The sequence below is a fragment of the Polistes dominula genome, unplaced genomic scaffold, assembly GCF_049000335.1.
Source record: "Polistes dominula isolate Pdom_NZ unplaced genomic scaffold, Pdom_raw_medaka contig_20, whole genome shotgun sequence".
Lineage (NCBI taxonomy): Eukaryota > Metazoa > Arthropoda > Insecta > Hymenoptera > Vespidae > Polistes > Polistes dominula.
This window is the reverse complement of record NW_028301147.1, coordinates 3,439,756-3,465,869: the sequence shown is the minus strand read 5'-3', so window position 1 is coordinate 3,465,869 and position 26,114 is coordinate 3,439,756. Positions and strand designations below refer to the sequence as shown.

The following is a 26,114-nucleotide window of genomic DNA, read 5'->3' as shown; positions in this document are numbered from 1 at the left end:
TTTACATATAAATTATTATTATATTATAACTTATTATATATTAATGCTTATATTACTTCGCAATAGGTTAAAAAAATTTGTCGTCTTAAAATAAACTTTCTCATTCCATTACTATAATTTGATAACCATAATAATTGATAAAATCGAACATGCACCTTACAAATTGATACTGAAACATCAAACTTGTCAGTAGAATAATACTTTATTCTTAAAACTAAACTTTTAATAGAAACAAGTACATCATCAAAAATATTATTAAATGTCAAAGATCATATGTGTTTCAATTGAATATTTCAAAATTGTAATTGTAATATAAAATTTGATATAGAATGCATATGAATATACTAAGCTCTTTTTCTAACATCAAATTTTTACGAATTAATGAAAGAAACAATTTGCAATAGTTATTTCTTTTTCTTATTACGAGCAGAAATACAAATTTCGAGGATCAGTAGGCAAATACTTAATATGATACCAATTAGTAGAAAGGAAATGAGTGGTAATACACCGCTTATAGGAATTGGTTTATGCTTTATCTCATCAATATATTTAATTTGAAATTGATTTTCTTTTAATCGATACATAAATCCAGTATCCGTAAGCTTTTGTAATCTAGAACAAATGTATGTTTTAACGTATGCATAAATTAAAATATTGATATGAATAATTGATAAACATACTGATAATTGATGACGTGAGTGTATGGATTGTTTTTCGACAAAATCATACCAGCATTTTCTATATGTCCTGTTCTGATATTAACAACGTTACATGGAATTTTCGAATTAATGGAATCTTTTAAATGTTCGGATGTATAGAGTGCTATTTTCTGATTTTCACAAATCTGTAATTTTATAATAAATACATACATATATATAATGAAACATTAAATTTTTAAATTAATTCTGTTTCATATCTTACTGTATTAAATCCTGTGATTACAGTCGTTGACAATTTTTTATCTTCTATCATCAACTTTTTTATTTTTCGTGCAAGTGGACCTTTCCAATTCTGTAAATAAAAATAATTCAACGTAATTATATTTTTATTTATCAATCATAATTATTTTACAGCTGATAATTCGAAAAGAAATTTCATGTTTTTCATCATAAAAATAAAAAACGTTTTCTTCTAATTAAGAAATAGATTAGTTTTAAATGATCAAGTAACTTACAGAAGAAACCAATAAATAATAGGTATTATACTTACAAGAAACATATCATGATTACGTGATCCACGAAAAACGTAAAGTTGATAAGTACCATCATTAACAAACTCTTCTACTGAACGAAATGGTAAAATGTTGTTCGTAGTAGTTAAAAAACTAATCAAAGTGGCTGAATAAGCGGCCCATAAAACAATTACTAAAACAAATATTGAGAGGTATGCTATTCTTAACGAGCAACTATTAGGAGAATCTGTAAGAAAAATATTTTTTTATTGAGAAAGAAAAAAGAAAGTAAGAAATATATTCAAAATCAAACCTGCGAGTCCCTGTTGACAAAATATACCCCAAATCTCCAGAAAATTATCTGAAAATAAATGTCTTATCTTTCGATTAATACCAATATTTATTTTAACAAATATTAGCAAGATTGAAGCAATGATTAATATTCCCAAAATTAAAATCCAGATAGAACAGGAAAAGGTCTATAACAAAAAATATAGTTTTTAATTGATATTTAATAAATTGAGGATAAGAAAAGAAAAATGCAATTTGAAACAAATTTTATCATACCAAGAAAAAAGATGACCATTTGAAGAAGATTTTTTGTTGTTCTTTTATAAAAAAAGCATTTCTAGAGATTAAAAATGGAATCGTAAAATCAACATCATTTAATCTTGGATTGGTTATATCAAAACCAGCAGGACAAATGTCAGCACGTCGTGAATTTATTTCACCGATTGCACCAGTCCATTTATGTTCTGTTTCATTCCACATACCATACTCATCAATTTCCGAGACAATTTTGAACGTAAAATTTAGAGCAAAACTAAGGTCTTCAAGTATTTTACCACATATCCCATCTAATTGACCATTCTTTTTTACTTTTATCAAAACTGAGTTCTAAAAAAAAAGAATCATTCAACCTAAATGCTGTCATTACAAATTAATGTTTCAGTGTATATTAAAAAAAAAAAAAAATTGACAAAGGCCTTTTGAAAAATAAGTAAAACATCTTCTAGAAAAATTGGTTTACCTTAATTATAACAACTTTCATAATCATACCCTTTAAATTTTTCCTTCTATCGAATAGATTATTAGGAGCAATAGTTGTAATTCCTTTTTCTAAATTCCATAATACTACGTCATCAATTTCCGTTTGATTTTTATCAATCGAATACCATTCACGTAAAATATTTTCCCTACTGCAACGAACGATCATTTTTGAATCGAATCTCAAATGAAATATATTAAACGGAGGATTGTGACAATAATCCAGATCATGACCACGGTAAGTAAAAATTACAAGCCACACAGCAAAAGACATGTCGAAGGTACTTGTTGCTAATGAAAACTCATCAATAGCGTTATTATTAGAAATCATTGCTACGTAAAGCGGTCGTACAATTTGTTTTATGTAATAGGATGATTTATGCAATTCTGAATAATAGAAGTTTGTTGTCATTAAACCTTCTCGAGAAAGTGCACGAGTCCATTTGAACATCATCGTTGCAATTTCCATTTCTATTAAATAAAAAAAACAACATTTAGAAAAAATTATGATTTGAAGTGATTAATAATATTGTGTTAATGCATATATGTAATAAAATAAAATGTTGAATACACACACACACGCGTTTGCTTACCTCTTATCGATTTATCGTATAAAAAAATGACAGATGATGCACGGTACAATTTACAAATGTCGATGATCAAAGGAATGTGTTCGTTGCTGATCGATATCTGTTTGTATGACTCCGTTGTTTTTGGTAGTATAAAAAGAATAACAAGTTTTGTTAATAGCACAATTATTGTCATAATTCTCATTGAACCTTTCAAGAATAATTTTTCTGACTGGAATCACTAAACGAACAACTGTGTTGTACCGCATTGAATTGGACAATTTTAATGCAACTGTCGAAGAAGATCCTACGAAACTAAACTTCTAATTTTTTAAGAAAATTATTCTTACATTGAGTACTTTTATCGTTGTGTAGATCTTAGGAAACATAACGTTTGCAAGTGAGTATGTGTGAATGCTTGCAAAGAAAATATCATCCCTCACGTTGATATATCGTAGGTTTGTATAATAAAAATTATCTGTTTTTTTTTTCATTTCTTTTGATGTCCTTTTTGATCTCTTTTATATGTGCTATTACATTAACACAAAATAACCAGTATGAACATATTCGTATAAAAAAACTATACGCATACGTTACTTTCCAATTGGTAAAAAATTTCTTTTCATAATGGAAACGTTTTAATGTCATCAAACAAATTTAATTTATTTAACAATCGATAAAACTGAAGCACTTTACAAATTGACAGGTTAATACATCACATTTTGCATTATAATAATTCTTTCCACATAAACGAAAGTTCTTAATGAAAACAAATACCATATAAATATGATTGAACGTGTAAGATTAGATATATTTTTTTTTTGTTACAATTCAATTAATTGCAAAATTACGAATGTTATTACTAAAATTTTGTGCGATATTTTATCTACTATTGTTCACTTTAAACGTCACAATATTGCGTTAGTGTTTCCTCAGGGTACCTTTTATCTATTCACTGTGTACAAAAATAACAGATGATGCACGATACAATTTGCAAACGTCGATGATCAAAGGAATGTTTTCGTCATCGATCGAAGGATCTGCGTAGATTCCTGTGATTTTCGATAGTAGAAAAAGAACGAATATTTTTAATTGCATTATTAATAATATTTTTCTTAAAATATTTCTTAAAAATAACGTCCTTTACTTAAAAGTTGCAAACGAACAACTGTGTTGTTAAAAAAAAAAAAAAAAAAAAAAAACAATTGCGTTATTATAAATAATACAACATTCGTTCTATCATGAAAGAATATCCCATGAGACTAAATTTTTTTAACTTTGAGTATAGCTATCGTTGTGAAGATCTCATAAACTCGTACGTAACATTCGTGTGTACTTTTGTACACACATGCGTACAAACAAAACAATTTTTCTAACGTTTAACTATTATCGATCGTTTTAATAATCGTTATTTTTCTATTTCCTCTTCTCTTATTGTGTCTTTTTTTCTTTCCTTTCACTTTAATAAGTGCGAGATTATTAATGCAATATTGTATATATTACTGTATATATAATACTGTCATAATACGTATTCACATATACAAATAACACTTTTAGTGATACACTTTAGAAATGTCCTACTTCTATTTGAATAATATCGTAGCTGTTTCAAACGATATAAAAGAGTCTAATACTATTAAAAAGCACTTTGAGAATATTAAACGTCGTACTTTAATTATTCTTACTGAGAGAACAAAGAAAATTTGCATAGAAAATTATTTGAAATACATATTTACGATACTAAATAATATTTGTTAGCAAATATTGTTATAGAATGTACAAGGACGGGTTAAACATTTATTTGAACAATTTTTTAGTATGCTATATAGTTTTATTATTTAGTATGCAGAAAAAAAATAGATATTATTAAGTATTATAAAATTAATCATATAAACATGGTGAAAACAATAATTAAATTGTTGTTAAACTTTCCTTTCGTTCATCATAATATTCGGATGATTCAATCGACGCGTAAAATTAACCACTGATTGTTTCTTCATTTTACGAGAATGAATATACTTTTCTATGAACAGAATGCATACACTAAAAGCGATACTAATTAGAATGAAGGAAATTAATGAAACTACGAAGAATATGGAAACTGGAATATGTTCTTGCACCGGTCGTTTGAGTTTATTCTTATACGTCGTATCTTTCAAACGATTTACCATTCCATTATGGAAAAATTTTTGTAACCTGTAATAAGTTTGTTCTATAAAATAATAAATTACGACAAATTATTATAATTTGAATAATTACCAAAAATTGATGATTCCAGTGAATGCACTATGTTTGGATAAAATAATGGATAAACTTTGTATACCTCCTTCTTTAACAGAAATAATATCGCATGGCAATTTAGATGATAATTGATCTTTTGCTTTCTCGTCAATGTACATCGTCAATTTTGGATTTTCACAAATCTGTAATTAATAAATTATATTAAAATTATATAATAGTTTATATAAAATATAACAATATTTTTATTATATTATATTATATTATAAAACTAATAAAATAAATATAATGTAAAAGTTATTTTATGTTTTAATCTTAATAATTTCTTTACAGCATACTGTAATCGTTAACACGAATGATATTTATATGGTTAGTAATAAAAAGGATTTAATAGTTAATAGTACCATATTAAATGCGTCCAATAAAGAAGTTGGTAATTTGTCTTTTTTAAATTTTAATTTCATTAATTTATTCTTAAGTGGACTTTCCGAATTCTGTAAATAAATTTCTTATGAAATATAATTATATATTTATTTTTATAGTAAAACAAAGATAATTGTTATCATATTTACCACAAATAAATCAAATTCATTCGAACCACGATAAACGAAATATTTATAAGTACCGTCCTTAACAAAAGTCTCTAATGAAGAGAAAGGTTTCACGTGAATGTTAGATGTTAAAAAGCTTGTCAAAGACGCAGAATAAGCTGCTGATAATACGGTAACAAAAAGAAACATAGTATAGTATGCTACTTTCAATGAAGTTCTTCTAGGAAAATCTAAAGTAAACGAATATTTGTATAAACATTGTTATGAAGAAAATAAAAGTTTGAATAGAAATTAATTAGATAGAAGGTAAAAAAAAAAATAAATTGAAACCTTCAAGACCCTGTTGACAAAAAATACCCCAAACTTCAAAACAAATATCTGATCCCAAATGTATCAGATCACGATCGGTACCTATTTTCATTTTCAGAAAAATTAATAATATCGATGCTGCTATTAGTATTAAAAATATAGTGATCCAAACGGGATAAGTAAAGGTCTGTAAAAAAAAGAAACGATTTCATTTGTTATTGTTAAAAAATGTATAACAAATATGAAAAGTTAGATTGTAGATTTACTTACTTGAAAATATGTTGACCATTTAACAGCGAAAATATTTGGTTCGCGAAGGAAAAAAGAGTTTTTAGATATAATAATAGGAAAGGAAAAGTCAACAACGTTCAATCTTGCACTAGTCATAGAAAACTCTGAAAGAGAAATGTCAGCACGTCCGGAATATATTTCACCAATTGCACCAGACCAAGTATTATCATTAAGATTCCTACTTCCGTACTCATCTACTTCTGAGACGATATTTAAACTGAAGTTTAATGTTGCACAAAGTTCGCAAAATATATTTCCAAAAATACCACCGAATTTATCATCTTGCATATGAAAGAATAGGGAATCCTGACGAGAAAAAAATCAATAATTCTATAAAATTAATGGAAATAGCGACGAAAAATAGAATTTTTTAAAGTATAATATATATTTTACCTTAACAACAACAGATTTCATAGCCAAACCTTGTAAATTATTTCTTCTTTCGTAAAGAGATTTTTGAACCATTTCAACGATTCCTTTCTTCGAATTCCATGTAGCAAAACAGTCGATATCGGTACGTTTCGTGTCGAGTGAATACCATTCGCGTAAAATATTATCCCTTCCGCAAAGAACAAGCATTTCAGAATTGAATCTTAAATGAAAAATATTTCCAGGTGGACTGAGACAATAATCAGAACCATGTCCTTTGTAAATAAAAATCACAAGCCAAACGGCAAATGACATGTCAAATGTACTAGTTGCTAATGAGAATTCGTTGATCGCTTCGTAATTAGAAATCACAGAAACGTAAAATGGTCTTAAGATTCGTTTTACGTAATGCGTTGATCTGTGCAATTGTGAAAAGTAAAAGTTTGTTGTAGCGAAACCTTCACGGGAAAGTGCACGAGTCCATTTAAAAATCATCGTTGTCATTTCCATTTCTAAAGAAAAAGTCAATGAAAAGTTTCAGAAAATATGATGAGATAAATATGAGAAATATTATCGCACCTTTTATCGATTCCCCATATAAAAAGATTACGGATTTTAACCCATGTAAATTACAAATATCGATCATCAAAGGAACATGTTCCATGCTGGTAGAAAGAAATTCATACGATCTTACTATTTTCGGAACCAAAAAAATGAATAAAAGTATTATCTTCAATCTCATATTATATTTTATATATTTTTTCTTAATTTTTATTTAATTTTATTATAGAACTTTATTGTAAAAATGTTTTGCCAGAAGCTTATATGTGGCAACTAAAGAAGATAGAATGAGACTAAATTTCTAAACACTGCAGATATACTTATTACAACCTGTAATATTGTTATCGATTTATAGATCGGAACAATGCGCAACTCTGTTGAGAAAATAATTTTTCAAATTAGCATTTCTGTATAATCGATCACATAAATAAACATTGTTGTAATTAGGTATTCTTTATTTGTTTCATCTTTGAAGACTTATATGCATAATCGATTTTATTTATAGATCTGCACGAGCACATACCATTCTTTATAAAATTTAAATACAGTAACATAAAGAAAACGTTTTACTTTCATTAAAATAATCTCAAAGCGTTGTTACCAATCGACACAAACAAAGGCTGACACTTTGATAAAATTATTTGCTTAAATTAGATCTAACATTTTAATTATTTCTTTTAAGAAAACAACAAAATTTCATAAACATTTATTTAAGACGAATTAGAACCGTTCTTATGATACTAACAAAATATAAGTTAACGAATAATAATTTTGCAAATATAAGGAATCTAAAATTATATAATGATAAGAAATGTACGATCAAATATATATGGAACAATACTAGCCTCAAAACATGCCATATCGAGAAGAAAAATAATTAAACCACTCCAATTTGCAAAAATTTTTTGTAATATTTGGTAAACTTTTCTCTTCATTTTTTAGAAAGTTCGGAAGATTTAATCGATGGTACAAGATCTACCATTAATTCTTTGTTCATTTTATAAGCATAAACATATTTTTCTACGAATAGAATGCAAATACTAATAATGATGCCGATTAGGACGAAAACAAATAATGATATAACGATATTCAAGGAAACTGCAATATGCTCCTTTATCGGCCGTCGGAATTTTTTTTTATATGTAGTATCTTCCAAACGATTTAACATTCCATTATTGATAAATTTCTGCAAGCTGAAATATGTTTTTGTTTTTAATTACGATCGGTGAAAATTAACAGATTTTTATTCATCAAATACTTACTGAAAATTAATAAGATCTGTGAATGCATTGTTTTTTGATAAAACAATGGATAAACTTTCTACACCTCCTACGTTTACCGAAACTACATCGCATTGCAAATCAATACTTAGGTCATCTTTCATTATATTGTAAGTAAGCATCGTCATTTTTTCATCCTCACAAATCTGTAATTATTTAACATTATTAAAAATATAGCAAATAAAATAAATATAATAAGAACAATTATTTGATATTTTCTGTAATCGTTTCGTCATAGTATGGCTTGGTGCAAGTATTTTTGAATATAAATTCAATTGTACGTAGAGTATTGTGGCATTATATAAGTTCCCTATATGGGTTCACAATAACGAAAGGATTAAATAGTTATTCGTACTAAATTAATCGCATTCTGCACGGTAACTGGTAATTTGTCTTTTTCGATCATAAACTTCATTAATTCCTTTATTAGCGGTTGCTCCGAATTCTACAAATAAATTTGTATGATACATACTTGTAGTTATTTTTTTAGCACAACATAGGTAATAGGTACAAAACAACATAATATTTACTGTAAATGAATCATAATCAGCTGAACCATGAAAAACAGCAAATTTATAAGTGCCATCTTTAACAAAAGTCTCTAATGAAGAAAAAGGTAACGTATGGGTGGCAGATGTTAAAATGCTAGTCAAAGACGCAGAATAAGCTGCTGATAATACGGTAGCAAAAAGAAATATAGAAAAGTATGCTATTTTTAATGAAGTTCTTCCAGGAAAATCTAAAGTTAACAAATATTTTTATAAATATTGTTACGAAGATAATAAACTTTTAGATAGAAGATAAAAAAATAAATTGAAACCTTCAAGACCCTGTTGACAAAAAATGCCCCAAACTTCCAGAAAACTATCAGATCCCAAACGCATAAGATCACGATTGCTTCTAATTTTGATTTTGAGAAATATTATTAAAATTGATGCTGCTGTTAGTATTACAAATATAGTGATCCAAACGGGATAAGTAAAGGTCTATAAAAAAAAAGTAACGATATCATTTGTAATTGTTAATAAATATGAAAAGTTATATTGTAAGTTGACTTACTAGAAAATAAGTTGACCATTTAATAGAGAATTTGTGTGGTTCTTGAAAAAAAAGAGAATATTTTGAGGTAAAAAGAGGAAAGGAAAAATCAACAGCGTTCAATCTTGCACTGGTCATAGAAAAATCAGAAATAGAAATATTAGCATGTCCTGAATATATTTCTCCAATTGCACCGGACCAAGTATCTTTTTCTGGATCATATATTCCGTAATCATCTACTTTTGCGACAACTTTTAAAGTAAAATTCAGAGCCGTACAAAGCTCAGAAAACACTCTGCCAAAAACTCCCTCAAACTCATTATCTATGACACGTAAGAATGTTGAATCCTAAAAAAAATTAGTAATAAGAATAAAACTATAATTGTACTAAACACGAATGAGAAATATAAAATATAATATATAAATTGAAATATCTATATGTACCTTAACAATTACAGTGTTCATAACTAGACCGTGTAAATTTATTCTTCTTTCGTAAAGAGATTTTTGAACCATTTCAACGATTCCTTCCTGCGAGTTCCACGTAGCAAAATATTCGATATCGGTATTATTCGTGTCAACTGAATACCATTCACGCAAAATATTTTCCCTACCACAAAGAATCAACATTTCGGAATTGAATCTTAAATGAAAAATATTCCCAGGTGGTCTGAGACAATAATCAGAACCATGTCCCTTGTAAATAAAAATCACAAGCCAAACGGCGAATGACATGTCAAATGTACTAGTTGCTAATGAGAACTCGTTAATTGCTTCGTAATTAGAAATTAGAGAAACGTAAAGTGGTCTTAAGATTCGTCCAACGTAATGCGATGATCTGTGCAATTGTGAAAAGTAAAAATTTTTTGTAGCGAAACCTTCGCGTGAAAGTGCACGAGTCCATTTGAAAACCATCGTTGTCATTTCCATTTCTAAAAAAAATGTCTAAGAAAAGTTTCAGAAAATATGATGAGATAAATATGAGAAATATTATCGCACCTTTTATCGACTCCCCATATAAAAAGATTACGGATTTTAACCCATGTAAATTACAAATATCGATCATCAAAGGAACATGTTCCATGCTGGTAGAAAGAAATTCATACGATCTTACTGTTTTTGGAACCAAAAAATGAATAAAAGTATTATCTTCAATCTCATATTATATTTTATATATTTTTTCTTAATTTCTATTTAATTTTATTATAGAACTTTATTGTAAAAATGTTTTTCCAGAAGCTTATATGTGGCAACTAAAGATGATAGAATGAGACTAAATTTCTAAACATTGCAGATATACTTATTACAACCTGTAATATTGTTATCGATTTATAGATCGGAACAATGCGCAACTCTGTTGAGAAAATAATTTTTCAAATTAGCATTTCTGTATAATCGATCACATAAATAAACATTGTTGTAATTATTCTTTATTTGTTTCATCTTTGAAGACATATGCATAATCGATTTTATTTATAGATCTGCACAAGCACATACCATTCTTTATAAAATTTAAATGCAGTAACATAAAGACAACGATTTACTCTCATTAAAATAATCTCATAGCGTTGTTACCAATCGACACAAACAAAGGCTGACACTTTGATAAAATTATTTGCTTAAATTAGATCTAACATTTTAATTATTTCTTTTAAGAAAACAACAAAATTTCATAAACATTTATTTAAGACGAATTAGAACCGTTCTTATGATACTAACAAAATATAAGTTAACGAATAATAATTTTGCAGATATAAGGATCTAAAATTATATAATGATACGATATGTACGATCAAATATATATGGAACAATACTAGCCTCAAAACATGCCATAACGAGAAGAATAATAATTAAACAACTCCAATTTGCAAAAATTGTTTGTAATATTTGGTAAACTTTTCTCTTCATTTCTTAGAAAGTTCGGAAGATTCAATGGATGGTACAAGATCTACCATTAATTCTTTGTTCATTTTATAAGCATAAACATATTTTTCTACGAATAGAATGCAAATACTAATAATGATGCCGATTAGGACGAAAACAAATAATGATATAACGATATTCAAGGAAACTGCAATATGCTCCTTTATCGGCCGTCGGAATTTTTTTTTATATGTAGTATCTTTCAAACGATTTAACATTCCATTATTGATAAATTTCTGCAAGCTGAAATATGTTTTAGTTTTTAATTACGATCGGTGAAAATTAACAGATTTTTATTCGTCAAATACTTACTGAAAATTAATAAGATCTGTGAATGCATTGTTTTTTGATAAAACAATAGATAAACTTTCTACCCCTCCTACGTTTACCGAAACCACATCGCATGGCAAATCAATACTTAGGTCATCTTTTATTCTATTGTAAATAAGCACTGTCAGTTTTTCATCCTCACAAATCTGTAATTATTTAACATTATTAACAATATAACAAGTAAAATAAATATAATAAGAACAATTATTTGATATTTTCTGTAATCCTTTCGTTATGGTATGGCTTCCCACATAACACGACAAGTTTTGAAATCTTTCAGCGAAAGTTTTCGTAAAATATTTCCAAAAAAATCTTTCAGAAATCTTGCAGGCATTATTCTAAAATATTTTGAAAAAGAATCATAAAGGAATTTACAAAAAACTATTAAAAACATCTCTTAAATATTTTACTGATAGAGTAATTAAAATGTTTAAGAATATTTCTATGAAACCTTGCAGAAACCTAGCGAAAAGATTTTATAGAATATTTCAAGAAAGTTTGTAAGAATATTATTAAAAATATATAAAAAAATGTTGTAGAAAAGTTTTCAAAAGTTTTATTAAATTATTTTATTAAAATTTTTTGTAAATCTTGTAGTAATCTTTTAAATAATATTTTTAGAAACACTTTTCAAAACTTTCATGAAATCTTTTGCGATATGTTCTGAAAACATTTCCGAAATATTTCAAAAAAATATAATTTTTCGCAAAACCTTGATGAAAAAATATTTCTATAAAACCTTGCAGAAACCTTTTGCAAAGATCTCACACAATATTTCAAAAAAAGTTTGTAAAAACATTATGAAAAATATTTCAAAAACATTTCAAACAAATTTATAGAAACCTTTAACAAAACATGACGAGAAGGTTTCAGAAAATCTTCCAAAAACCTTTTGTAGGACGAGCGCCTCCATGCCAAATTTATCGGGCATTCGTGAGAAGGATTGATCGGTGGCCCTGGATAGCTCAATTGTTTTTCTTGAAAGCATTTCAATAATTTTTTCCAGAAAACTTTCGAAAAATATGGTGATAGGGTTTTAAAAATCTTCCAAGATCTTTTTCGAAATCTTTTGCCAGGTTTTAGACGATAACATTTTCACCTTGCAGAAAGATTTTTCAGAAATTTTTCGAAATGTTTAAAACTAATCCAGAGATGTTTTAGAAAGTTTTTAGAAAGTTTTTATATTACGTGGGTTAGTGCAAGTATTTTTGAATATAAATTCAATTGTACGTAAAGGATTGTGACATTATATAAGTTCCCTATATGGGTTCCCAATAACGAAAGGATTAAATAGTTAATCGTACTAAATTAATCGCATCCTGCACGGTAACTGGTAATTTGTCTTTTTCGATCATAAACTTCATTAATTCCTTTATTAGCGGTTGCTCCGAATTCTGCAAATAAAATTGCATGATACATACTTGTAGTTATTTTTTTAGCACAACATAGGTAATAGGTACAATACAATATAATATTTACTATAAATGCATCATAATCAGCTGAACCATGAAAAACGGCAAATTTATAAGTGCCATCTTTAACAAAAGTCTCTAATGAAGAAAAAGGTAACGTATGGGTGGCAGATGTTAAAATGCTTGTCAAAGACGCAGAATAAGCTGCCGATAATACGGTAGCAAAAAGAAATATAGAAAAGTATGCTATTCTTAATGAAGTTCTTCCAGGAAAATCTAAAGTTAACAAATATTTTTATAAATATTGTTGCGTAGATAATAAACTTTTAGATAGAAGATAAAAAAATAAATTGAAACCTTCAAGACCCTGTTGACAAAAAATACCCCAAACTTCCAGAAAACTATCGGATCCCAAACGCATAAGATCACGATTGCTTCTAATTTTGATTTTGAGAAATATTATTAAAATTGATGCTGCTGTTAGTATTACAAATATAGTGATCCAAACAGGATAAGTAAAGGTCTATAAAAAAAAGTAACGATATCATTTGTAATTGTTAATAAATATGAAAAGTTATATTGTAAGTTGACTTACTAGAAAATAAGTTGACCATTTAATAGAGAATTTGTGTGGTTCTCGAAAAAAAAGAGAATTTTTTGAGGTAAAAAGAGGAAAGGAAAAATCAACAGCGTTCAATCTTGCACTGGTCATAGAAAAATCTGAAATAGAAATATTAGCACGTCCTGAATATATTTCTCCAATTGCACCGGACCAAGTATCTTTTTCTGGATCATATATTCCGTAATCATCTACTTTTGCGACAACGTTTAAAGTAAAATTCAGAGCCGTACAAAGCTCAGAAAACACTCTGCCAAAAACTCCCTCAAACTCATTATCTATGACACGTAAGAATGTTGAATCCTACAAAAAATTAGTAGTAAGAATAAAACTATAATTGAACTAAACACGAATGAGAAATATACACTATAATATATAAGTTAAAATATTTATATATGTACCTTAACAATTACAGTGTTCATAACTAGACCGTGTAAATTTATTCTTCTTTCGTAAAGAGATTTTTGAACCATTTCAACGATTCCTTCCTGCGAGTTCCACGTAGCAAAATATTCGATATCAGTATTATTCGTGTCAACTGAATACCATTCACGCAAAATATTTTCCCTACCACAAAGAACCAACATTTCAGAATTGAATCTTAAATGAAAAATATTACCAGGTGGACTGAGACAATAATCAGAACCATGTCCCTTGTAAATAAAAATCACAAGCCAAACGGCAAATGACATGTCAAATGTACTAGTTGCTAATGAGAATTCGTTGATCGCTTCGTAATTAGAAATCACAGAAACGTAAAGTGGTCTTAAGATTCGTCCCACGTAATGCGATGATCTGTGCAATTCTGAAAAGTAAAAATTTGTTGTAGCGAAACTTTCGCGTGAAAGTGCACGAGTCCATTTGAAAACCATCGTTGTCATTTCCATTTCTAAAGAAAAAGTCACAGAAAAGTTTCAGAAAATATGATCAGATAAATATGAGAAATAATATCTTACCTTTTATCGATTCGGCGTATAAAAAAATGATGGATTTTATTCCGTATAATTTGCAAATATCCATCATCAAAGGAACATGTTCCATGCTGGTAGAAAGAAACTCATACGATTTTACTACTTTTGGAATAAAAAATATAATTAAAATGAATATTTTTAATCGCATATTGTGCTTTATATTTTTCTAATTTTACAGTAAAAATGTTTTTTTTTTTTGTGTTTAAACTAATAATACATTCACGTTTTAAGAATTTTTGTAAGAAGCTTTTATGTTGCAACGAAAGAAGATAGAAGGAGACTAAATTTCTAAACACTACGGATAATTATTATCACCATAATCGTGATATAGATCAAAATTACTTGCATCTTGTATGTTCATATTTCTGTTCAAAGAAAAAGTAATTTCTTATTATTTTTCCAACTTCATCTACTTGACAAATGAATAAATTTTATTTTAATCATTTCTTTTTTCTTTCATCTTTTTAGTTGATGTATAAAAGATCGCTTTTATTTATAAATTTATAGAAGCGAACACTTTTCTGTTTTTTTATTCTATCTAATAATTAAATGCAACGTCATAATAATAACATTACACTTCCATTAAAGTAATTAAATAGTTTTACTAATCGATATAAACGAAGAAAACACTTGATTGAAATCATTTGCGAGTTTCGAACGTTATTTTAAAAATTTTTTTCTTTAATACGAAGAGCTGTGTAACGTTGGATATTGTAATGATCGATTAAAAACATGTTGAAAAAGAAAAGTATACATATTTGATTACAATAATGAAACAATAATGTATAATATTATATGCATTTTATTTTCAGACGAACAAATTCAATTTACATCAATTTATCATTAAAAATAAAGAAAACATTTTTTAATAACAAACATAAATGTGATTCATAAAACCTTATTTGTAAAGGTAAAAATTTGTATTTTCATAGATAATAATTTTTGTAAAAGAAAAAAATTAGTTAAGAACATTTACGTTGTTTGTTAATACCTAACGCGTGATCGTTTACGATTTACATATTTGGTTCCTGAATTTTTCCTACTGTCATTGTTTCTTCCATAAAATTTGGACGATTTGATAGCTGGTATTCGATCGAGGATCTTTTGTTTCTTATTTTTACGAGCATAGATACATATTTCAACGATGAGAATAAAAACACTCAAAATGATGCCAAGTTGTATTAAACAAATAAGAGTTATTACACTATTTAAATATATCGGAGAATGACGATTTCTTATATTATTATTTTTTTTTTTAAATATCTTAACTTTCCAACGATTTATAATTCCAGTGTTGACAAATTTCTGCAAACTAGAATAAGTTCGTATTTAATTTTAGAATATATCCAAATAAAACAAAATTCATCTTATACTTACTGAGCATTAATGACACCCGTAAAGGGATAATTTTTGGATAAAATGAAAGCTAAATTTTCCAAAATTCCAGTTTTAATATAATTCACATTGCAAGGCATTTTTAAATATATATCTCTTTTCATATCGTAGTAAGAGTAGAGTGTTAATTTATGATTATCACAAATCTGTAATGTATAACGAGGAATATTATTTCAAAAACAATAATAAATATTTACAAAATAATATCACTTTTTGTTTTGTTTTTTTAATAACATTTCATCGTACTTGTCTAAATCCATCGATTAAATTTATCGGTAAATTTTCCTTTTCTATCATAAGCTTCATTATTTCCTTTGCTTGTGGATCCTTCGAACTCTACCAATAAACATTACGATATAATATAATTTTATTAATAATTATATAAGTTTGAAATGCGTATTAATACTTACTGCAAAAAAATTATATTTACTAGAATCACGAAAGACAGATATTTTGTAAGTACCATCATCAACGAAGCCTTGTAATGAATGGAAGGGGAAAATATGGGTTGTGGAAGTTAAAAAACAGATCAAAATCGCAGAATAAGCAGCCGATAAGACGACAGCCAAAATAAATATTGAGAAGTATGCTATTCTTAGCGAATAACTATCAGGAAAATCTAAAACGAATAAATATTTTTTTAAACAAAAAAAAAATAGGTAAGAAAATAATCTATAAAAATATTGAATACCAGCAAGTCCTTGTTGACAAAATATGCCAAGTATCTCGAAAAAAGTATCTGACAATAAAAGTCCAATTTTTCGATTGTTTCCATTCTTAATTTTAAGAAAAACTAATAATATTGATGAAGCAATTAATATTCCAATAATGGAAATCCAAATAAAATAAGAAAAAATCTGTAAGAATAAATAAATGTTTGCATTCGTGAAGATTATTACAGAAAAAATACAAAAATAATACATTCTATCGCAAATGATCATACTCGAAAATAAGATGACCATTTAATCGTAAATTTTTCTGGTTCTCGAAAGAAAAGATTATTTTCCCCTATTATAATAGGCAAGGAAAAATCAAAATTATTCATTCTAACACTGGTCATAGAAAAATCAGCAAGAGAAATATCGGCATGTCCTGAAATGGTTTTGTTCAGGGCTTCATTCCAGCTATTTTCCTGTTTATTCCAACTTCCATGTCCGCTTACTTCCGAGATAATATAACTAAAATTCAGAGCCACGCTAAGTTCTTTAAATAATATACCAAATATACCGTCCAATTCGTTATCTTCATTTAGATTTATGAATTGTGATTCCTGAAGAAAGAGAAAAAAACAACAAGAAAAACACTTCAGTAAAAATATAATCAAAATAAATGTTTCGTAATAATTATAAAAAAAAATATATCAATGTTACCTTAACAGTAACTACTCTTATTATTGAACCTCGTAAATTGTTTCTTCTTTCGTAAAGAGAACCTGAAACTCTTTGAACGAATCCTTCATCCGAATTCCATGTAGCTAAATAATCGATATCGGTTTGATTGGTATCGAGAGAATACCATTCGCTTAAAGTATTTTCCGTACCGCAACGAACCAACATTTCCGTATTGAATGTTAAATGAAAAATATTACCAGGTGGACTGTGACAATAATCTAACCCGTGACCTTCGTAGAAAAATATCACAAGCCATATCGGATAAGACATATCAAATGTACTAGTTGCTAAAGAAAACTCATTAATTGAGTCGTAATTAGTAATTATTGCGATGTAATGCGGTCGTAAGATTTGCTTAACGTAATACGATGATTTGTGCAATTCTGAAAAATACAAATTGGTGGTTGTGAAACCTTCGCGAGAAAGGGCACGTGTCCATTTTAACAGCATCGTGGTCATTTCCATGTCTGAAGAAAAATAAAAGGAAAACATAGAACGAATGAAACAAAGATAAGAAAAAAAAAGTATATGTACCTTTCATCGATTTGGCGTGTAAAAAAATGATAGATTTCGTTCCATAAAATTTGCATACATCGATGATGAAAGGAATGTATTGATCACCAATGGAAAATAATTCAATTGATAGAACAATATTCGAGAAAAGAATGAGAAATAGAAATATTTTTAATCTCACGTCTAATGTCATTATTTTTTTTTTTATTAGTCGACTACGTTTTAAGAAAGTTATTGGAAAAATTTCGTGCTATTATAAAGAAAGATCACACTAGACTGAATTCATAAACTCTTTACAAGATTATCATCACTTTGAATTTTAAAATAGTCATGTTTATCAAAATGTACGTGACATGAGAGTATTGTAAAAGAATAATACACCTTTTTATTATCATATGATTATATAATAAGTTTTTTTCAAAAAAAAAAAAATAATGAAAAGAAAGAAACAAAAAGTGGCACTTTCATTAAAATAATTGCATAGCTATTCTAATCGATATTAACGAGGAACAAACCTTTCATAAAATGATTTTTAAACGTGATATATAGTTTTTCTTATTATTTATTCTATTTTATTAAGAGGTCAATAAAGAAAAAATTTAAATGCAGTTATTACAATAAAAAGATAATAATTATCATATCAATTTGAATAAATGAATAAAATACTATTATTCTTTTTTATTTTATTCTAATAACATTAAACAACTACTTTTCACTATGCATAATTTAATATAATAGTGTATACGCGTGATAATAAACTCTATTCTAATTGCTATCACAAAAAATTAAACAAGCTGATGTAATTGATTGGCTTTTTATAAACAAAGATATTTAGTACGTGTTATTTAAATTTATTTTTACTTTCTGTCAAATTACGCAGAAACACATATTTATTGGAAATAAACATTTGCGTTATTTCTAATATTTTATTGTGCGAATAAAATTGATATTACCGTAATTTTAAATAATTATTTGTTAACGGATTATAATTTCGCAGATATAAGGAATCTAAAATTATATAATGATACGATATGTACGATCAAATATATATAGAACAATACTAGCCTCAAAACATGCCATAACGAGAAGAATAATAATTAAGCCACTCCAATTTGCAAAAATTGTTTGTAATATTTGTTAAACTTTTCTCTTCATTTTTTAGAAAGTTCGGAAGATTTAATCGATGGTACAAGATCTACCATTAATTCTTTGTTCATTTTATAAGCATGAACATATTTTTCTACGAATAGAATGCAAATACTAATAATGATGCCGATTAGGACGAAAACAAATAATGATATAACGATATTCAAGGAAACTGCAATATGCTCCTTTATCGGCCGTCGGAATTTTTTTTATATGTAGTATCTTTCAAACGATTTAACATTCCATTATTGATAAATTTCTGCAAGCTGAAATATGTTTTAGTTTTTAATTACGATCGGTGAAAATTAACAGATTTTTATTCGTCAAATACTTACTGAAAATTAATAAGATCTGTGAATGCATTGTTTTTTGATAAAACAATGGATAAACTTTCTACCCCTCCTACGTTTACCGAAACTACATCGCATGGCAAATTAATACTTAGGTCATCTTTTATTATATTGTAAATAAGCACCGTCAGTTTTTCATCCTCACAAATCTGTAATTATTTAACATTATTAAAAATATAGCAAATAAAATAAATATAATAAGAACAATTATATGATATTTTCTGTAATAGTTTCGTCATAGTATGGTTTGGTGCAAGTATTTTTGAATATAAATTCAATTGTACGTAGAGTATTGTGACATTATATAAGTTCCCTATATAGGTTCCCAATAACGAAACGATTAAATAGATTATCGTACTAAATTAATCGCATCCAGCACGGTAACTGGTAATTTGTCCTTTTCGATCATAAACTTCATTAATTCCTTAATTAAAGGTTGCTCCGAATTCTGCAAATAAATTTGTATGACACATACTTGTAGTTATTTTTTTAGCACAACATAGGTAATAGGTACAATAAAACATAATATTTACTGCAAATGAATCATAATCAGCTGAACCATGAAAAACGGCTAATTTATAAGTGCCATCTTTAACAAAAGTCTCTAATGAAGAAAAAGGTAACGTATGGGTAGCAGATGTTAAAATGCTTGTCAAAGACGCAGAATAAGCTGCCGATAATACGGTAGCAAAAAGAAATATAGAAAAGTATGCTATTTTTAATGAAGTTCTTCCAGGAAAATCTAAAGTTAACAAACATTTTTATAAATATTGTTACGAAGATAATAAACTTTTAGATAGAAGATAAAAAAATAAATTGAAACCTTCAAGACCCTGTTGACAAAAAATACCCCAAACTTCCAGAAAACTATCGGATCCCAAACGCATAAGATCACGATTGCTTCTAATTTTGATTTTGAGAAATATTATTAAAATTGATGCTGCTGTAAGTATTACAAATATAGTGATCCAAACGGGATAAGTAAAGGTCTATAAAAAAAAGTAACGATATCATTTGTAATTGTTAATAAATATGAATAGTTATATTGTAAGTTGACTTACTAGAAAATAAGTTGACCATTTAATAGAGAATTTGTGTGGTTGTCGAAAAAAAGAGAATTTTTTGAGGTAAAAAGAGGAAAGGAAAAATCAACAGCGTTCAATCTTGCACTGGTCATAGAAAAATCTGAAATAGAAATATTAGCACGTCCTGAATATATTTCTCCAATTGCACCGGACCAAGTATCTTTTTCTGGATCATATATTCCGTACTCATCTACTTTTGCGACAACGTTTAAAGTAAAATTCAGAGCCGTACAAAGCTCAGAAAACACTCTGCCAAAAATTCCCTCATACTCTTTACCTATGACAGGTAAGAATATTGAATCCTACAAAAAATTAGTAGTAAAAATAAAACTATAATTGTACTAAAAACACGAATAGGAAATATACAATATAATATATAAATTGAAATATCTATATGTACATTAACAATTACAGTGTTCATAACTAGACCGTGTAAATTTATTCTTCTTTCGTAAAGAGATTTTTGAACCATTTCAACGATTCCTTCCTGCGAGTTCCACGTAGCAAAATATCCGATATCGGTATTATTCGTGTCAACTGAATACCATTCACGCAAAATATTTTCCCTACCACAAAGAACCAACATTTCAGAATTGAATCTTAAATGAAAAATATTACCAGGTGGACTGAGACAATAATCAGAACCATGTCCCTTGTAAATAAAAATCACAAGCCAAACGGCAAAAGACATGTCAAATGTACTAGTTGCTAATGAGAACTCGTTAATTGCTTCGTAATTAGAAATTAGAGAAACGTAAAGTGGTCTTAAGACTCGTCCAACGTAATGCGATGATCTGTGCAATTGTGAAAAGTAAAAATTTGTTGTAGCGAAACCTCCGCGTGAAAGTGCACGAGTCCATTTGAAAACCATCGTTGTCATTTCCATTTCTAAAAAAAATGTCTAAGAAGTTTCAGAAAATATGATGAGATAAATATGAGAAATAGTATCGTACCTTTTATCGATTCGGCGTATAAAAAAATGATGGATTTTATTCCATATAATTTGCAAATATCCATCATCAAAGGAACATGTTCCATGCTGGTAGAAAGAAACTCATACGATTTTACTACTTTTGGAATAAAAAATATAATTAAAATGAATATTTTTAGTCGCATATTGTGCTTTATATTTTTCTAATTTTACAGTAAAAATGTTTTTTTTTGTGTTCAAACTAATAATACATTCACGTTTTAAGAATGTTTGTAAGAAGCTTTTATGTTGCAACGAAAGAAGATAGAAGGAGACTAAATTTCTAAACACTACGGATAATTATTATCACCAAAATCGTTATATAGATCAAAATTGCTTGCTACTTGCATGTTCACATTTCTGTTCAAAGAAAAAGTAATTTCTTATTATTTTTGCAACTTCATTTCATTAACCAAAGAATAAACTTTATTTTAATCATTTCTTTTCCGTTTCATCTTTCCAGTGGATGTATAAAAATTCGCTTTTATCTTTAAATTTATAAGAGCGAACACGTTTCTGTGTTTTTTATTCTATCTAATAATTAAATGCAATGTCATAATAATAACATTGCACTTCCATTAAAGTAATTAAATAGTTTTACTAATCGATATAAACGAAGAAAACACTTGATTGAAATCATTTGCGAGTTTTGAACGTTATTTTTTAATTTTTTCCTTTAATACAAAGAGCTGTGTAACGTTTTGTACTATAATGATCGATTAAAAACATGTTGAAAAAAAAGTATAAATATTTGATTACAATAATGAAACAATAATGAATAATAATATATGCATTTTATTTTCAAACGAACAAATTCAATTTACATCAATTTAACATTAAAAATAAAGAAAACATTTGTTAATAACAAACATAAATGGTATTCATAAAACCTTATTTGTAAAGGTAAAAATTTGTATTTTCATAGATAATAATTTTTGTAAAAGAAAAAAATTAGTTAAGAACATTTACGTTGTTTGTTAATACCTAACGCGTGATCATTTACGATTTATATGTTTATACTCTATGTTAACTTATGCAGAAACACATATTTATGGGGAATAAACATTAGCGTTGTTTCTAATATTTGATCGTGCGTATAAAATTGATATTACCGTAATTTTTATGATTACTTTTTATACTTCTCTTTCTTTTTTCATGCAATTTGGATGATTTTTTTGATAAAATGCGATCTATCATCGAAGACTTTTTCTTCATTTGATGAGAAAATATAAGCTTTTCTATGATGAGAATAATAGTACTCAAAATAATACCTATTTGTACGAACAAAATTAGGGAAATAACGCTGGTTATGCGAACTGGTTTATGACGCACTATTTCATTATATTTCTTTTTAAATGACATATCTTTCAAACGATTCATCATCCCATTGTTGATAAATTTTTCCAAACTGGAATATATTAATTCTTGATTATGTAATAAGAACAAATTTTGTAAATTCATATTAGAACTTACTGAAAATTGATGATGTTGGTGAATTGATTGTGTTTAGATAAAATCATTGATAAACAATCTACACGCCCTGCTTCAATGGAAACAACATTGCAAGGTATTTTAAGATCTACAGTTTTATGTACTTCGGAGGAACTGTAGAGAGCTAATTTATTATTTTCACAAATCTGTAATTTAATAAAATATATTCATCCTAAAACTATTCATTTCTATCAAGATTATTTCTTTCTTTTTTAGTATATTACTTTCATCGTACTTTTTTAAATCCTTCAAGTACATTTGATGTCAATTCTTCTTCTGGTACCATCAATTTCATCAATTTTCGTAGAAGCGGATTTCTCGAATGCTTCAATGAAGTATCTATTATGTCTTCGTTTTCATGTACTAACTATTTGGTACACACACACACACACATATCATACTTACTGCAAACATGTCATAATCAGCTGTACCACGAAAGACGGAAAATTGATAAGTGCCATCTTTAACGAATTCTTCTAATGAATGGAATGGTAAAATGCGAAATACAGAGGCTAGAAAACTAATCAAGGCCGCAGAATAAGCCGCCAATAAGATTACAGCCATAATGCATACAGAGAAGTATGCTATTCTTAACGAAGTTCTATAAGGAAAATCTAAAGCAAACAAATACTTCGTATTAAAAGATAAAGTATGATGAAGATAAAAATGAAGAAACGTATAGTGGAACACCTGTGAGTCCCTGTTGACAAAAAATACCCCAAATTTCTATAAAATTATCGGATAATAATAAGCCAAGGTTACGATCAGTTCCATTTTCAATTTTTAAAAAAATTAATAAAAGTGATGCTATAATAAGTATGCCTAATATAGAAATCCAAATAGGACGAGTGAAAGTCTAGAAAAATAATATAATTACAATTATTTTATTCAATCGAAGTTTATCCCATGGAAAAAGAAAAGGAAAAATGAAGTTCGATGAGAAAACTGTTCGTACCAAAAAATAAGATGACCATTTAATGGCAAATATCTCTGGTTCTCGAATGTAAAGATTATTTTTAGAAAGTAAAAGAGGAAAAGTAAAGTCAACTGCATCCAATCTTGTACTGGTCATCGAAATATCTGCGATAGCAATGTCAGCACGTCCAGCAACTAGTTCTCCAACTGCACCAGTCCAAGTATTTTCTTTTTTGTTCCAACTTCCATACTCATTTACTGTCGAAACTATCGTAAAACTAAAATTTAGAGTAATACAAAGTTCTTGAAATATTCTACCAAATATTCCATCCAATTTGCCATTTTCTATTTCTACGAACGTCGAATCCTGAAATAAACAAAACGACAAAGTAACGAGACTAATTTCTTCAAACAAAAATAAGAAAATATAGAATATCCTAAAAGATACTTTACTGAATTAAACAATCATAAATTTATGTGACAATGTATTTTTAAGTGTGCCAATACTTTTTTTAAAAATAATAGTTCTAACTGAAGATTCATATTATAAATAAACAACAAAAAGTATATCTTAATTCTATTAACAAACTAGCCTTGATTTTTGTATTTTAATTTTATCTTTTAGATAAAATAACTCTATTTAGTTTTTTCGTACATTTTGAAAAAGAAAAATATATTTTACCTTGACGAGAACAGCTCTCATGACCAAACCTTTTAAACCAAATCTTCTATCGTAAATAGAATCTGGATCAACTTTGGTGATTCCTTTTTCTTTATTCCATAAAGTTAAATCATTGATTTCAGTTTGATTACCGTCGAGTGAATACCATTCACGTAACATACTTTCTGTTCCACAACGAACCAACATTTCCGAATTGAATCTCAAATGGAATAAGTTACCCGGTGGATTTCGGCAATAATCAGAACCTTTTCCTTTATAAATAAATAAGACTAGCCAAACGGCAAAAGACATGTCAAAGGTGCTAGTTGCTAAAGAAAACCTATTCATCGCTTTGTAATTAGATATAATAGCAACATAATGGGGTCGTACAATTCGTGGAACGTAATACGATGATTTATTCAAATCTGAAAAGTACAAGCTCGAGGTTGCAATACCTTCGTGAGAAAGTTCACGTGTCCATTTGAATACCATCGTTTTCGTTTCCATATCTATGACAAGTAAAAATACTATTGATATTGAAAATGAAAGATAAATACAAAAATAAAAATTTCAAATATCGTCTATGATCAACCAAATGTCATTAAAATTACAATTTTTGTCTAAAATTATTTATTTTGCTAACATTGCTTGCAATTTAAAAAAAAAAAAACAATTCAGGAAAAGTAATAAAAGGCTATAAAAATAATATGTAAAAGCATTAACAAAAAGCATCATACTTTTTCCGAGCAATAATTGGAATTTGAATAAATGTTAATTAATGATTTTTGGCTGAAGTTATACAAACGCACCTTCTACAGATCTGTCATATAATAAAATGATAGATTTCGTTCCGTACAATTTGACGATATCTTTGATAAAAGGAACGGAGAAGTTTTCTTTGTCTGCCAAAAGAAGTTGATACGATTTTGCAAGCTTCGAAAATAACAATAGAATAAGAACTATTTGTAATCGCGAAATTAATATCATTTTTTTTTTTTAAGTATTTTTCGATCGAATGGTCACAGAGTTTATTTTTGTTCTTCGTTGAAATCTTACGAATGGATGACCACGTTGCAAAGAATTTTCTAGGATTGCGTAACAACGAGAGAAGAAAGCACGAGACTAAATTTCTAAGCTCTTTGTAGAATTATTTCCACTTGAAATATTGCAATAATCGCGTAGAACTGAATATATGCAACGTGTGTGTGTGTGTGTACATATTCGTATAAAGAAAAGACATTTTTTACATTCTGGCATTGATCTATTATTGATCAATCAATAAACTCGATTCCTTTTTTGTTAGTTTTTACGTGTGTATATTTGCATGCACTAGTATTTATGTACCTTTTATGCATACATATGTTAACTTTTGCATTACATTGGATATCTTAAAAACAACGATGTACCTCCATTAAAATAATTGAATAAGTCGATTCAAATCAATAAAAATGAAAAAACCACTTGTTAAAATGATTTACAAATGTTATTCGTTGTTATTTCTTATGTTAACATTTATCT

The 26,114-nt window shown here is 27.5% G+C and overlaps 7 protein-coding genes across 8 annotated transcripts; all 7 read right to left on the bottom strand.

The window, feature by feature from the left end:
- Positions 1–394: 394 nt before the first annotated feature.
- On the bottom strand, positions 395–2,983 carry LOC149030910 (putative glutamate receptor). The gene is made up of 8 exons (XM_089177285.1): positions 2,812–2,983; positions 2,202–2,689; positions 1,739–2,068; positions 1,485–1,650; positions 1,210–1,418; positions 922–1,011; positions 681–844; positions 395–612 (listed from the first exon to the last, which is right to left on the bottom strand). The coding sequence occupies exons 1-8, from the start codon at positions 2,981–2,983 to the stop codon at positions 405–407; spliced, it is 1,827 nt and encodes a 608-aa protein (XP_089033411.1). The 3' UTR covers positions 395–404.
- Positions 2,984–4,709: 1,726 nt separating this feature from the next.
- On the bottom strand, positions 4,710–7,057 carry LOC107073709 (putative glutamate receptor). The gene is made up of 7 exons (XM_015334404.2): positions 6,570–7,057; positions 6,156–6,482; positions 5,907–6,072; positions 5,598–5,806; positions 5,430–5,519; positions 5,047–5,210; positions 4,710–4,983 (listed from the first exon to the last, which is right to left on the bottom strand). Exons 1-7 carry the CDS (start codon positions 7,053–7,055, stop codon positions 4,710–4,712), a joined length of 1,716 nt encoding a protein of 571 aa, XP_015189890.2. The 5' UTR covers positions 7,056–7,057.
- Positions 7,058–7,903: 846 nt separating this feature from the next.
- LOC149030909 (putative glutamate receptor) lies at positions 7,904–10,356 on the bottom strand. The gene is made up of 7 exons (XM_089177304.1): positions 9,869–10,356; positions 9,446–9,772; positions 9,207–9,372; positions 8,917–9,125; positions 8,742–8,831; positions 8,369–8,532; positions 7,904–8,299 (listed from the first exon to the last, which is right to left on the bottom strand). The coding sequence occupies exons 1-7, from the start codon at positions 10,352–10,354 to the stop codon at positions 8,038–8,040; spliced, it is 1,704 nt and encodes a 567-aa protein (XP_089033430.1). The 5' UTR covers positions 10,355–10,356; the 3' UTR covers positions 7,904–8,037.
- A 972-nt stretch (positions 10,357–11,328) lies between these two features.
- On the bottom strand, positions 11,329–14,597 carry LOC149030908 (putative glutamate receptor). Its single transcript, XM_089177284.1, has 7 exons — positions 14,110–14,597; positions 13,685–14,011; positions 13,447–13,612; positions 13,157–13,365; positions 12,982–13,071; positions 11,660–11,823; positions 11,329–11,590 (listed from the first exon to the last, which is right to left on the bottom strand). The coding sequence occupies exons 1-7, from the start codon at positions 14,593–14,595 to the stop codon at positions 11,329–11,331; spliced, it is 1,704 nt and encodes a 567-aa protein (XP_089033410.1). The 5' UTR covers positions 14,596–14,597.
- Positions 14,598–15,663: 1,066 nt separating this feature from the next.
- On the bottom strand, positions 15,664–18,192 carry LOC107066062 (glutamate receptor U1). Its single transcript, XM_089177283.1, has 8 exons — positions 18,000–18,192; positions 17,445–17,932; positions 17,018–17,344; positions 16,766–16,931; positions 16,485–16,693; positions 16,321–16,410; positions 16,057–16,220; positions 15,664–15,991 (listed from the first exon to the last, which is right to left on the bottom strand). Exons 1-8 carry the CDS (start codon positions 18,169–18,171, stop codon positions 15,664–15,666), a joined length of 1,944 nt encoding a protein of 647 aa, XP_089033409.1. The 5' UTR covers positions 18,172–18,192.
- Positions 18,193–19,129: 937 nt separating this feature from the next.
- On the bottom strand, positions 19,130–21,445 carry LOC149030907 (putative glutamate receptor). Its single transcript, XM_089177282.1, is given in 9 exon segments — positions 19,130–19,318; positions 19,321–19,390; positions 19,460–19,623; positions 19,833–19,922; positions 20,008–20,216; positions 20,298–20,463; positions 20,536–20,588; positions 20,591–20,861; positions 20,960–21,445. Coding segments are annotated over 9 exon segments (1,698 nt in total).
- An 892-nt stretch (positions 21,446–22,337) lies between these two features.
- LOC149030906 (glutamate receptor 1-like) lies at positions 22,338–26,095 on the bottom strand. 2 transcript variants are annotated; one of them, XM_089177452.1, is made up of 9 exons: positions 25,402–26,095; positions 25,268–25,332; positions 24,618–25,105; positions 23,976–24,302; positions 23,711–23,876; positions 23,426–23,634; positions 23,256–23,345; positions 23,003–23,166; positions 22,338–22,937 (listed from the first exon to the last, which is right to left on the bottom strand). In XM_089177452.1, exons 1-9 carry the CDS (start codon positions 25,581–25,583, stop codon positions 22,607–22,609), a joined length of 2,022 nt encoding a protein of 673 aa, XP_089033578.1. In that variant the 5' UTR covers positions 25,584–26,095; the 3' UTR covers positions 22,338–22,606. The 2 variants fall into 2 exon arrangements, with proteins under 2 accessions (XP_089033578.1, XP_089033579.1); XM_089177453.1 differs by lacking the exons at positions 25,268–25,332; positions 25,402–26,095 and having other exon boundaries at positions 24,618–25,151.
- Between the last annotated feature and the right edge of the window lie 19 nt (positions 26,096–26,114).